At 34.4% G+C, this 15,209-nt stretch overlaps 1 protein-coding gene across 1 annotated transcript in view; it reads left to right on the forward strand.

Moving 5' to 3' along the window:
• The first annotated feature begins 4,628 nt into the window (after positions 1-4,628).
• Positions 4,629-15,209, forward strand: part of LOC107715538 (pre-B-cell leukemia transcription factor 3-like) — a 44,180-nt gene continuing 33,599 nt past the window's right edge. Inside the window, exons 1-2 of the mRNA XM_016521690.1 lie at positions 4,629-5,269; positions 5,846-5,919. Of these exons, the coding sequence (XP_016377176.1) occupies positions 5,088-5,269; positions 5,846-5,919 (256 nt within the window). The 5' untranslated portion in view covers positions 4,629-5,087. The remainder of the gene's footprint in view (positions 5,270-5,845; positions 5,920-15,209) is intronic.

Consider the following 15,209-nt stretch of genomic DNA (forward strand, 5'->3'; position numbering starts at 1 on the left):
TACTCATGTGCGTAAGAACTGCGTGCGCACGTTTGATAAATACGGATTTTCTTGTACTTAGGCACATTCTAAATGTCATTCGTAGGATAAAATATAGAACCTTTTCTACGCACTGTTGATAAATGATGGCCCTGGAATATTCAAAAAAAATCCTGGAAAGTTTCCAAAATTTCTGGAATGTTTCCTAAATTTACTGGAAATTTTCCACCTTTTTGCAACCCTAATTTGGAGTAGACGTCACAGTTACGTCACTTGCAGCTGCACGCGCATTGTGGTGGCAGAAAAACACTGGTAACAAGTGTTGGGAAATGGGTCAAATCCATGGAATAAGAGGAAAAAAATGTATTGTTGTGCTTTTGGATGTCAGAATAGGAATGCAAATAATTTTCTGTATTTTTACAGAATACTGTCGTCAAAGACACCATTTAAAGCTAAACGCAGACGTTTAAATGGACAAACTATGGATGAAACCTGCTATGATTACCCTACTTTTAAAGCATACATTTGATTTAAACAATAGATCTACATAATATTAACATATGCAGTTCTTAGCCCAACAGTTACAGCATTTTACAACATCTTTGACCTATTTTATCTCACAATTCTGACTTTTTTTCTCTCACAAATGCAAGTTTATATCTCCTAGTCCGGACTTTATAACTCGATTTAACTCCATAATTGCGAGTTTATCAATTCTGAGGGAAAAAAAAGCCAGAAGTGTGAGATATAAACTCATGATTCTGAGCCGAGGGGAAAAGAGAGAATGACCAGTTGACTTTTCTTATTAGAATTGTGAGATCTAATCTCAGAATTGTGAGAAAAAAAGTCAGAGTTTTGAAATATAAACCTTAAAATGACCTTTTCTTATTCTTTTATTCCATGGCTTCCATAGACTGCTACTTTAAAACTGTCATAACTGTCAACACCGAAATTGGTCTATATATATCTTGAAACTACAGAGCTTTCATCATAAAATCAAGTATTTAAATATCATCTTACTAAGACATATTGAGTGATATAGAGTGACAGCTGATATTTATTTATACATATTTTATGTCAGTAGTCTCCTATACTGCCAAGATCGGACTGATTTACATTACAAGCGATCAGAATTATATTTTTTGCCATATAAATAACATCTACAACAAATTGCATATTTCTGCTCCGTAAACTGTGCAAAAGTGTTAAATAAATTGCTCCATTTAAAAAATAAATAACATGTGGTAACATTCAAACACTGTCATGGTAGCAAGTAACTCCCCTTTACAACTCAGCATGCTGAATACATTCACAAACACAAGTTTTGCAGAGCATGCATATTTGTAAATATGCATCTCTCATTCTGCAAAATCAATTGTCAGCTTTAAGTACAGCAAAGCAATTGCATTTGATTCATTAGGTTGATTTACAGACGTGCTTTATATTAAGTAAGCACTTCTGAAGTCTGCTGGGGGCATTTAAGCATTGCCGCAATCGTACAGAGCTAATGAGTGAAATCAATCAGGCTGGATATTATATATTTATTGGGGTAGATTTTTCCAACTATTATTTCATATGTCAGGCTTTAGCGGGGAATATATTTAGAGAAGTACATAAATTAAAATAAATATGTACTATCCACATAGCTTCTTACGACAAGTCAAACTAAAATCATTAATTTAACAAATTTAGGACAAAATTCATAATACACACAGGTATAATGGATAAACCAGTCTTCCAGGCTCTATTATTGTTCTTATGAGGATGTTTAAGATATAAACACACAGTAAAGCAAATACACACAGTTGGTTAGTTACTAACTAGCTGTCAAGATCGCTCCGGTCACCTGAAAGCCAAACAACAACCTTCCTAACTAGCCCAGGACATAAGCAGGGACACCCATACCTTACTGTTACACCACATGTTACAACGTTTTTAAAATCCTGATTTGTAAACAGAATAACAAATGATAATGCTAAAATGCTAATTAGCCAGAAAGCTAACGATTTTTGATCAATAACCACATTAACTGTGTTCATTATGAGGGCGAGCCGGTCACAAATGTACTCTCGTTGCTGTCTAATATGAATAACATTACATTTGACTAATATTTAGGATAAGACACGCGTAGTAAGAGCTCAGTGAACGCGCTAGTCAGGCCCTGCTAATGCTCGTGCTAATCTGCTCGATGAGCCTCAAACATCAGCGCATCATTACCTTCATTCATGCCTATAACAGCGGCTGAAACCATCACAGACGCGCCACACCGTCCGAGCGAGGCACTGACTGTACGGTCTCATTTCATACTTGTGGAGATATCGTCCCAAAAACAGAATAAACGTGTCTGTTTACTCTGTTGTTCCTGTGTTGGTGGTCCAGTAATCTACTTCCTGCGGGTTTACCCCTCATACCGGAAGTACACCCTCTAGAACGAAGAATGGACAAGACGCGGCCAATCAAGGCTAGATTGTTAACAATTAATAAAAATAGATAGACAGATAGATTTTATTTTATTCTATTTATTTTTTATTTGATTTTATTATTTGAAATGTTGTTTTAATTTAATGTGATTTAATGTTTTTTTTTTACCTTGTTCCTTTTCATTTCCCCTTTTTTTCTTTATAATTTCTTAAATTAAGAGGCATGTTCAAACTTCACATAATACAATATCTACAATTAATAACTTTCTTTGATCAGAAGTCAGAGGTCAGAAAGAGCTTTATTGCCAATCATGTTTGCACATACAAGGAATTTGTTTTGGTGAGAAGCTTTCAGTTCACAGAGACAACAACAACACACAGATAATAAAAAATAAAGATATGTGAATAAAATACACACACACACACATATATATATATATATATATACACACAAGATATTTACACTAGCCCTTGCAAAATCACAGCGTAATAGCAAAAAGTAGAAAGATTGTTTACTCAATTAGCCTGAACAATTCTCCCACCAATGCAAATGCAATTGTCCCATTTTTTTTTCCTGTAAAAACTGAAAATGTGCCATTTTACAACATGGAGAGTTTTATACCTGCTCAGTTTCTAAAAGCACACATTCCAAGTATGGGTCACCACACTTGGCCACACGTCACTTCACTTCATCAGGCTGATTCAGTCAAACTAAATGATATCTTTGACTGAATAAAATCTGATACCTTAGATGTTACCACATCAAGCATGCTTTTAAAATTACATAACTTTTATTTATCTATCTTTTACTTTTACTTATCTATCTATCTATCTATCTATCTATCTATCTATCTATCTATCTGTCTGTCTGTCTATCCATCCATCCATCCATATCTATCTATCTATCTATCTATCTATCTATCTATCTATCTATCCATCCATCCATCCATCCATCCATATCTATCTATCTATCTATCTATCTATCCATCCATCCATCCGTTTGTTTGACACACAACAAGTGGTAGCCTGTAACAAATGACACTGTATAGGCTATAGAATATTTTCTACACTTTTAATTGTATTTATTTATTTATTTATTTAGTCATTTATCAGACGCTTTTATCCAAAGCGACTTACAAATGAGGACAACAGAAGCAATCAACTGTAGTATTAAAACAACTAAAAACAGATCCGAAACTAAAAGCTAAAACTTTATAAATACTTACTATAATTTCATGTCCATGTAGTTTGTTGAAGTATTAAAATAACTCATAATATTAATATTTTAATATAATTGAACACCATCTTATCCACCAACGTTGTTTGTTCTAATTAAACACTGACTATTTTTCAGATCGGGGTAAGTTGTGTTTTATAGTTTTAAATTTACAGTATGTAGGCTATATTTTATATTACATTTATATTTGCTATTATATCATTACATTTATATTTATATTACATTTATACATAATATATTTTAAATATATTTTATTAGTATTTATTTTTCAAAAATATTTTTTTATTTGACTTATTATATTATTATCATATTATAATTTAATATTTGTACATGCAACCTTGTATATGCTTGCCATTTTATGCATTATTTTATTTTAAAATATTTTAAATATATTTTTATTTGTATTTTTTTGTTTATATTATTTATTTATTTAATGTTTTTGCATGCTATTGTGTATATTTTCGCTGTTTTCTGAATTTTGATTTTCATAATTGTGTTACTGTTGACATTACGCTGAACAGCTTGTAATAGGCTGTTTAATGACAGTGTGACAACTTACCCCATATGGTGTGACAACATACCTCGCTATAGGATGTGTGGCGTGTTAAACGAATTGTATCTTTTTTTTTTCCTGGACAGCAACAGTGCAATGTTCAAGTGCTAATTAGCTTTTTTTGTTTTTTTGTATTCAAGACCGTATATATGGACTTTTAAAACCACATTGATAAATATTCTCCGGAGGTAAAAATGTGACGTGCGAACCTGCGTGTTAATAAATTGTTATTAATAAATTGTATTAACATGGACAGCAATGTCATTGTAAAACTTTGCCTGAGCCTCGTCCAGACTCTGGACCTGTATGTATGTAATTGTGAGCACAGATGCACATTTGCAGAGCCCAGGTGGGCGGAGCCGACTGTCTGCACACTGTTGTGCAACACAGGAGGAGCTGCTGTGCTCGAGACGCACACAGGAATCCACACACAACCCATTACATCTGCTGTAGATCATCCAGAAGAGCGGGATGTGCGTTTAACAACCTGTCCGTGTTATTCCACAGCTCAACAACAGGAAGAAAGAACACTGGAAAGCCAGTGGTTTATAGCAGCTTATATGCATCCCATTTTTATCACTAATTGATTTTCTACTCAAGGATGGAAATCAAATAGAGGGGGATTTTCTGAAGTTTTGCAGAAGCTGCCACTGGACTGCATGGGATAACAGTGTGAAAAAAACATTGCAACGAGGTAAATGATGAACAGTAAAAGCATCGAAGTGCACTAGACTGTTTCTGATTCTGGAAATCAGTGGATCGTTTTATTAAAGCACTTTTTTGTTTTCGCGCACTCGGGACTCTTGCGCATCCGTCATTTTCATTGCACTGATTCAGGACGGCATCAAAATCTCTCTTGAGCGGATTTTAAAAAAGTCAGAGCTCTTTGAGTCAGAGGATGGAGGAGCAGATTCATCTGATGCAGACCCTGGGCGGCGTGACCCTCACCGGACACCCGGTGGCTTTACCGGTGCCTCATGACGGAACCGACGCGAGAAACAAGCAGGACATCGGAGACATTCTGCATCAGATCATGACCATCACCGACCAGAGCCTGGACGAGTTTAAATATTTTAAAAAGTATATAAAATATGGCCTACAGTAATTTTAAATTATAAAGCATACCCTGACCTGAAAAATAGTCAGTGTTTATTTAGAACAAACAAAAACATTATTTGCTTTATTATTATTAAACATTATTTGCATTATTTTTGCATTATTAATTCAGTTATGTCATGTGTTGTATGTTGTCCCAACAGTTGGTGTTTAATTATTATTAACAATGTAGAAAATATTTGTTAGCCTATATAGTGTCATTTGTTGCAGACTACCACTTTTGTATAAATCAAGACACTATGCATCATAATACATTTACCACATTGGTGTTGTTTTCACCATAACGATATGGTTTTATATAAACGTATGCCATTAAAACAATAAAAGAAAAGTACTCTATAAATGCACATGAAACATAATAATGTTGGTTTCCTAACGAGAAACACTGGTTGATCTTGCATGGTGCTGTGAGGTGCAATCAAGGGGAATCAAGATGATCAATTTAGTAGCACAGCAGATGAACTTTGAATGCAAAACACTGTGTTAATGGTGTGTATGAATGATCAGTTATTCTGTATCCTTCCTGTTTTTTCTTGAAAGAAAGCATGGGCTGAACTGTCACAGAATGAAACCGGCTCTGTTCAGCGTGCTCTGTGAAATCAAAGAGAAAACAGGTAAGTGCTCCTTTATGCCGAGACATTCTGCATCAGATCATGACCATCACCGACCAGAGCCTGGACGAGGCTCAGGCTAAGTTAGTGTTACAATGACTCTTTACATTGCTGTCCATGTTAGTGCAATTTATTAATAACAATAAGGTGTATTTACTCTGGCGAATATTTATCAGTGTGGTTTTAAACGTCCATTTCTACAGCCTTGACTAAAAAAACAAAACTATTTAGCACTTGCACAGTTGCTGTCCAGGAAAAAAAGATCATATTAATTTAACACGCCACACATCCGATATCGGGGCACGTTGTCACAATGTAACATTAAACAGCTTATTATAGGCTTTTCAGGGAAATGTGAACAGCAACACAATTATGAAAAAAAAAAAAAAAACTCGGTAAATTGCAAAAATGTAAAAGGTAACATGCAACAATATTTTAAAAATAAATGATAATATTGTAGCTGCCATAATACACCTGCACGGATGATGCTCTTCAATACAACCCGCTGTTGCATTCACAATAGCCACCAGCAGTCCTGCAGAAGCTCATGTTTATTACAGACAATAGTGTGTTTAACACTGACAGATGCTTCCTTACCAAAGTGTGAATGAGCTGTTTGTGGTGTTTTCTGATGACGTATTTTGTAAAGGTGTGGTTGATATCTTTAGTACTTCTCAGCAAATATGCAATGTGATTAACAGAGCACTCTATGCAATGTTCAGCCACTTATTGATGTAAGCATAGCAGAAACACAGAAGTTCAGAAATGTGCATCTCAGTAGATGCTGTAGCCATCAGAATTGAATATACAAGACATTTCACAATATTTGCCAACATGCTATTATGAGAATATCAGATTATGCAGAGATATGATTATTATATTAAATAAAAAAATCACCTGATTTAAGAGAGACAAGTCAGGTATTTTGGTATAGTTTGTATTTTTTTTGCAAGTTGTCAACATGCTTTGTTGTGTTTCTAAAAGAAGAAGATGAAATTCAATTACACCTTATTTTATTTAGTAGCCTAATGATCATGTTTGTAAATCTGAAATAAATATTTTTGTTCAGAATCATGATCTCTATTGTAAGTCATCAATTTATGCTGAATTGTGCAGCTTATGTCAGAAAATGTCAGGCCTGGAAAGGTCAAATAAGTAACATCAGTCATGGAAAAGTCAGATAGCTATAGTGTATATATATATATATATATATATATAGATATATATATATTGATAATATTTCATTGGCTTGGCATTGCTTTCTAATTAAACTATTGCTTTGTAATTAAAAAAAATGTCTTGAAGTATGCTCAGCTTGATAATATTTCATTGGCTTGGCATTGCTTTCTAATTAAACTATTGCTTTGTAATTAAAAAAAATGTCTTGAAAAGTCATGGAAATTCATTGGCTCTGTGGAGCAATTGGTTGTGTAAATGTAGTATAAAACATTACATTACATCATGACAGTGCACTCTAGTGCCAGTGCAGTAAACATTCAAACATTGCCATGGTAGCAAGTAACTCCCCTTTACAACTCAGCATGCTGAATACATTCACAAACACAAGTTTTGCAGAGCATGCATATTTGTAAATATGCATCTCTCATTCTGCAAAATCAATTGTCAGCTTTAAGTACAGCAAAGCAATTGCATTTGATTCATTAGGTTGATTTACAGACGTGCTTTATATTAAGTAAGCACTTCTGAAGTCTGCTGGGGGCATTTAAGCATTGACGCAATCTTACAGAGCTAATGAGTGAAATCAATCAGGCTGAATATTATATATCTATTAGGGCATTAACATTTAATTAGAAGAGACTATAAAATATAACAGAAGTTAAATAAATATCAACATAAATATTGATGCTGTTGTGTTACCAAGAGAGATCATATTCATGCAGAAAGTGGTTTTAAAGGGGTCATATGATGCTGCTAAAAATAACATTATTTTGTGTATTTGGTGTATCACAACGAAACAGCGTCACACACCGCGGCCTTGAGTGAGCGGTGGCGGGCGGGCTTGAGAACGGCGCGGCCATCGGATTCGAAGAAGGAGCATCCGGCGGTCTTGCGGCAACCACATGTGACGACCCCGAGCTGGACTCCGCTTCGTCCACATAGTTACAGGTTTATGAACGCTAAAGCAGTTGCAACAAGATCTCTGCATTTTTTGAAAGGAACAGTGAAGCAAATGAAAATTCGCTGAAAATGTATTCACTCTCAGGCCATTCAAGATGTAGATGAGTTTGTTTCTTCATCAGATTTGGAGAAATGTAGCATTGCATCACTTGCTCACCAGTGGATCCTCTGCAGTGAATGGGAGTCCAAACAGCTGATAAAAACATCTCAATAATCCACAAGTAATCAACACCACTCCAGTCCATCAATTAACATCTTGTGATCTTGTTACATGATCACCATTTTAATATTTATAATATACTGGAATTATGAAGTGTGTTTCAAGGTATTAGAAAACCATGAACATGTCTAAAAAGTGACCTAAATATAATTGCAGACATGCATCTGAAATATCCATCTGTTTACACATATAGTACACATTCCGTGTGCATTTGCTGCTGTTCGTGTTCGTTTTCACTATAGCAGCAAGTTGTGCAATTAACTGGGCTGCACAGTGGTTAAGATGCGCTTGACTGTGGTGGGTGGATCATTACACTCTCTCTGCCCAGGCGGCTTGTGTTCAGCTTGCTTACCCTGTAGGCTGTAGAGGACTGTCAGAGACAGGCGGCATGGATCAGTGGCCTGGAAAATGGACATGAGAATGGAGCATAATTGATTTAAATCCCCGGCGTTCCTTCCCTGCTTATGTACTTCTATGTCGGTGTAGAACTAAAAGCACAATGTACGTTTCTTGAGCAAATGTTTACTGCGCTTGGTGAGTAGTGGAGCCAAAAGCATTCAGCTAATGTTAGTGCATTTTGAGTGTGCACGTTGTCTTTTATGAAGAAAAATAGCAAAAAACTTTACAAGCAAAACAAAAAGAAATGCATTAGATCTAGTTAAAAAAAAAGTGAGCTAGTGCTAAAAATGAAGACAAAAAGGATTGTGCAACTTATGAAGCATTAGCCCAGCTAACAATAATAAGAACGTTATACTGATGTTCCTGTTAAGTTAAGAATGTTCTCTGAATGTTAGAGAAATATTAAGGGAACATTCCATTTTATCATTTCGCAAACATAATGGGAAAAATACTTGGGAATGTTCTTTGAAGCATCTGAAACTAGTGACGTTTTCTAAATATTCTCTAAACGTTCCAAACGTCCCGTTTTTTAAATGTTTACAAAATAATCATTATTTTTTTGGTTTTTTGAATGTTAGAGAAACATTAAGGGAACGTTCCAATGTTAGAGAAATATTAAGGGAACATTCCATTTTATCATTTCGCAAACATAATGGGAAAAATACTTGGGAATGTTCTTTGAAGCATCTGAAACTAGTGACGTTTTCTAAATGTTCTCTAAACGTTCCAAACATCCCGTTTTTTAAATGTTTAAAAAATAATCATTATTTTTTTGGTTTTTTGAATGTTAGAGAAACATTAAGGGAACGTTCCATTTGCAAACATTATGGGAAAGTTGCTTTTGAATGTTCTTTGAACCATGTGCAACTAGTAAGTATTAAAATTTCCTGAATGTTCTCTGAACGTTCAAAACATCCAGTTTTTTAAATGTAAAAAAAAAAAGGTTATTTGAACATTAGGCAATACGTTAAATGGATATTTCACCAAAAATTAAAATTCTGTCATCATTTACTTACCCTCAAGTTGTATCAAACCTGTATGAGTTTTTGTTTTTCTGCTGAACACAAAAGATGATATTCTGAAGAATGTGTGTAACTGAGCAGTTGCCGGTAGCCATTGACTTCAATAGTATGGAAAAAAATACAATGAAAGTCAATGGCTACCATCAACTGTTCGGTTCGGTTACCCATGCAGGTTTAGAACAAGTGAGTAAATGATGGCAGAATTTTCATTTTTGGGTGAACTATCTCTTTAAGGGAATGTTCCATTTTATCATTTTGCAAACATTATGAGAAAGTTACTTTTACATTTTCTCTGAACTATCTGAAACTTGTACAGTAAGTATTAATGTTTAAAAATAGTTAGACGAACGTCCAACTAAAATGTTTTAGAAAAACGTTCCATGAATGATGAATAAGTTGTGCTAATGTTTTGAGAACATTATTAAAGACCAGATAATTTTGAACGTACAATCTATTAGCATTGCTGGAAGAATGTTTGTTCATAACTTTGAGAGAACCTTGCCAGAACGTTCTGAGAACATTTTCATAGTTAATGCGATGAACTTAAGAAGAACTGATTTCATACATTCACTTAAAATCACCAAGACACCATCATTTAAAAATCATTCAGCAAAAATGATGAAGTCTGTTGTCAAGACGATCTGAAAGACACTGATTTTGTTCTGTCAGCACAACCTCACGCTCTCGACAGGTAAACTAAATTGAGCTAAAGTATCACTCCATTCATTTTTAATTTCCCTAAAGTAAATGCTACACACCCCACCTCGTGTATTTTAATATTTTACATTTCCCCGCGATATGAGTGCCATTTGTGATCTGCAGTCGTCCATAATTTTTCCACATGGGATAAAAGCCTGAGAGGGAAGGGTCGTATATTTTATAGAGAGAAAATATAAAATGAGTCGGGCTGCTCAAGCCATCACATGTGTGTGACTTTCACACAAGGCCGTTTCCTCGTTTTATCATGCGTCAGGAAGTTGTGCGTGCGTTTTTACATTCATGGCAATGCAGGTGCAATCATTTTTTTTCCAGGTGCAAAACAGTAATTATGTTCAATCTGTAAAGAAATTCCTTCATTTTGCTTGAATTAAATCTTGGGCCATTCTTTATGACTTAAAACTTATTAAAAATGGAACTTATTGAAAAAGGTAGTGTTATTATATTTGGCTACTCTTCCATTTTGAAGAGAAAATGTTAATATTTGTAAAGCTAGATGTTAGTAATTCTTCAATTAGGGCCACTTTTGACAACTTGAAATCTTGCAAAATGAAACTTCTTCAGATTTTTTCATCCAAGTAATTTTTTTTTTTTTTTAGTATGTCCTTGAATAAGCGGCCTTGATCACAGATTTTAGTAAAAGTGATGACGTGGATTTATGATAAGCATCACTTTTCGTACTTTTTAACTTTTTTTGAGGAAAAGAGGATAAGCTAGCAGTCACTTTATTGATAAAACCAGTTCTGAATTGTACGGTTTATGTTTCTGAATTAAAATGATTTTTACTAGCCTACTAAAAATACGTTTTTCCACAAAAATTCAATTGTTTTCTAAAATGCTTGATGTGATGACAGCAGGATTGGAGACAAAGATTTATTATTAAAAAATTAAGTTTGTAGGAAAAGTGCAAAGTATACATTTTGGGGATTTTAACACTTTTTAATATATTTCTAATAAGTATATTGTTCATCCCTTTGCTAAAATGACTGTCTTTGACTTTGCATAATGAGATGATGACATAAAACAACTTTATAGCTTATATGCAGTCATTTGTACAATCAGCTGGGTGACGCCCTCCAAAGACATGTCAGCAATGATTGACAGGCAGAGAACCGCCTCCATGCATTCTGATTGGCTAACAGAGCAGTGTCAAAGAGGTGACTTCCCACAATACATATTTCAGTGATATCTGACAGGTAGAGATATTTTGTGTGCTAGCCCTAAAATAAAAATAAATAAATAAATAAATAACAAAAGCACATAACAAAATTACTGAAACTTAAAAAAATTAAAATGAAAACTGAAAACATAAAAAATAAAAGCTAATTCAAAAAATTAATAAATACTATAATAGTACATAAATAATAGTAAATTAACACTGATTAGACAGACAGACAGACAGACAGACAGATAGATAGATAGATAGATAGACAGACAGATAGATAGATAGATAGATAGATAGATAGACCCTCGTCCAGCGTCCAGCAGATATTTCAGAGCAGAAAGTGTGGTGCAAAAACACTGCAGTGAAATGAAAATTTAATCAGCATTTTCTCTGCCTTAACAAGGCAAGTAACCCTCATTTGCTGCTGAGGAGAAGAAACTGATATTTTATTCATATCCGTTTTGGAGGTTGGTATATACTTCATTTTTCTGAGATGAAAAAATAAGGCAACAAATGGAAGCTTAAAACTTGCTGCAAAGCACAACGGCCTAAAACCTCATATGTTCCGCAATGCAATATGTGTTTGTTCTTGTAATCTCATTAGTATTCATAGGAATTCATATTCATTCTAGCACACATATTTCATACATTTGGATAGGCAGCAGCATACAATATCAACATCTATATATAAATGAACAACTTTAGAGACACAGTTGACATCCTTCAAGATTTACAGATTTTTAAATTGCAATATATATGCAATATAATATAACATATGCAATATAATAAGGTAAATGCATTAAAGGGGTCATATGATGCTATTTTAAAGATCATTATTTTGTGTATTTGGTGTAACAGAATATGTTGACATGCTTTAATGTTCAAAAAACACATTATTTTTCAAATACTGTATATTATTGTAGGTCCTCTATGCCCCGCCTCTCTCAAACGCTTCGTTTTCAACAAAGCCACCTCCTTTGACAAGCGCAGTCTGCTCTGATTGGCCAACTGACCCAGTGCATTGTGATTGGCCAAACACCACAAGCATACGTCGGAAATGTAACGCCCCTTACCATAATCGCGAGCTTCAGCTTTCAAAGTAAATATCAAGACTTATAGTCTTATAGAGTTATAGACTTATAGACTTAGAGAGTTAATAATGTCGTTAGTTTTACCATCAGTTCAAGCCCGAAAGGGCAACAGAGTCGCATTTAATTCAACATGTATTATAGATGCAATAACATTCAATAAATTTTGCATATAACATATGCAATATACAATGTTTCACCATCACTTTGGCATTGTTTCACTTATATTTCATACTTGTTGAGTTTTATGCTAATTACAAATAGTGCACAATTTGGAATTCCTTTATAAATTAGTTGGGACTAAAATGCATTTCAAAGTTTCTTCATTTACTGAGAAACAAGAGTCCCACTGTGTTTGAGTCTGACTATTGGAGTTGGTCACCTGTGTTGGTCTGCAGTTCCAGTTCAGACCAGTCTTCAAAGGATTTGTAAACATTTGTAGACCTTTAAAGCTGCACATGCATTTACACTATAGATGCTGTCAGTATGTTGATATTGTTTATGAATATGATTGAGATCACCCTGGTTTGTTAAAAGGAGGAGCTCATAAATGCTTTGCACTGGGCTTGATTTTCCCACAGTGCACTTCTTCTTTTCCCTTGTCTTTTATCATTGCAGCTCTTTTATATCGCTGTTCAGCAGGTTTGGTTTATGACTGTCTGTCAGTCATGTCAATAGAGTCTCCTGGGAATCTCATGGTTTGAGTTGATTAGATCAAGTTTAAAGGGCTTTTAACTGATATGCATGGTGCTACAAAGTGATAACATACACTATAGGGCTGCAACTAGCGCTTATGTTGATAAATTGACCAATCTGATGATTATTCGACTATTTGAGTGATTTTTTTGGTTTGTTTTCACATTGATTAATCATCATAGCTCATAACTGACATGCTAGGCTATGTTATGACTAATGGGTTTTCAAATGACTCTTCGACCAGTCAACAAAAATATTTGTTGACAGCTTTTTATTGGCAAGAACAGCTTTAATGTCAAAATCAAAAATGATCACATTTACTTTCTTAATATACATTCCTGGTCTTTTTAGATAATAAAAAAAATTATATTAATCTTCTATCAAAACATATAGTAACTTTTTTTAGTCTCTTAGCCTTTCTAAAATATTGCTATTTCTTAAGGCAAGGCACCACAGGTGAATAGGGTAAAAATTGAACTAATTGATAACCATATTTTCCCCACTTGATTAAGACGATTATTTTGTATTACAACTTTTCCAGAAATTTGCATAGATTTACTGGTTAAAACCAGGCTCCAAATACTTGGAGTTAAAGGTTATTACAGAAAGGATTTTTCAGGGATCTCTTTTTATCACTCCAAAAATCAGAAAATACTGTCAACAACAGGCATAAAAAAATACATGTTTTAGGAGTACATCAGTGTGAATGACATATGAACAAACCCCTCAGTAAAAACTTTCAGAATATAGATATAGGAATAAAACTGTACGGTTTAGTGTATGTAAGTGCTACTGAAGTGGACAAAAAAACTCAAATATTCAAATAGATAAAACATAATAGGAATTAAATGTGTATTTTGGATGTTTTCTTTTTCCTAGTCTGAAACAAGACAAGTCATAGAAGCAAAATAGCCAAAATAGCCTATAGTGCATGAAAAAAACAATGGCTTTGCCTGTAGTGTCTTGCCTCAACACAGTAATTTAACATCCGTTTCTCCCCCAAACACATAATTGCAACAAGTGAGACTTGAAAACCAGACAAGGACACGAGACAGCGTGCTATTACACGGCTGCGGTGTCATCAAAGCAGCCTGCGAAGGAGTCTCGCACTCTCCTGTCACAGAGAAAAAAAATCAATAGTGCAATCCTCCCCGTTCCCGTCCTCGCTGGCGGTAATTGAAATAGAAAATCAAATGAGCGGCGAGCAGATAATTGTTTTATCAATATCCTCCTGCCCGCCCTCCGCGGGTCAGTGGCGCATGATCACCGAGCGTGGATATGACGAGGACGAAATGTGAAATTGAACAGCTCGGCTCTCGTTTATCAGACCTGACAACTCGGAGTGACCGGCTCGCGGTACGGCCGACGGCGCAGCTGCTCCCACAGAAACCTCCTGTCTGCTCACACTCCCGCTTAAACATTTTTTGGGGTTTTTTTTGTGGAGGTTTTAATGTTTTTTTTTTTATAGCTACAAAACAATAAAATCTAACTTAAATCCTTTTAATTAAGTTAATAGATAACTTTTATTTTCAGAGTAGATGCAGTGGCATTTAAAATAACCTATACAAATCTAATTGAACAATAGGAACACTTGCATTATAAAGTTCAGTAGATTTTAATTAATTTTATAGCAATGAAAATAAGGATACAGCCTGTTCGTTTTCCCTTCTACACTTCTAAAATGATTGTGATTTTAACAGTAAAAGACTGTAAAAATGCTACAGTAAAAACCTGTTAACTGGTTAACAGTAAGTTTCCATACTATATTCGGTGAATAAATGTAATTACAGTTAATGTGATTCTACAGTAAAATACTGTTAAAAATACGTTTTTTGGAAGTGAAAAAG

Source organism: Sinocyclocheilus rhinocerous, unplaced genomic scaffold (genome assembly GCF_001515625.1).
Source record: "Sinocyclocheilus rhinocerous isolate Xijiao unplaced genomic scaffold, SAMN03320098_v1.1 scaffold2765, whole genome shotgun sequence".
NCBI lineage: Eukaryota > Metazoa > Chordata > Actinopteri > Cypriniformes > Cyprinidae > Sinocyclocheilus > Sinocyclocheilus rhinocerous.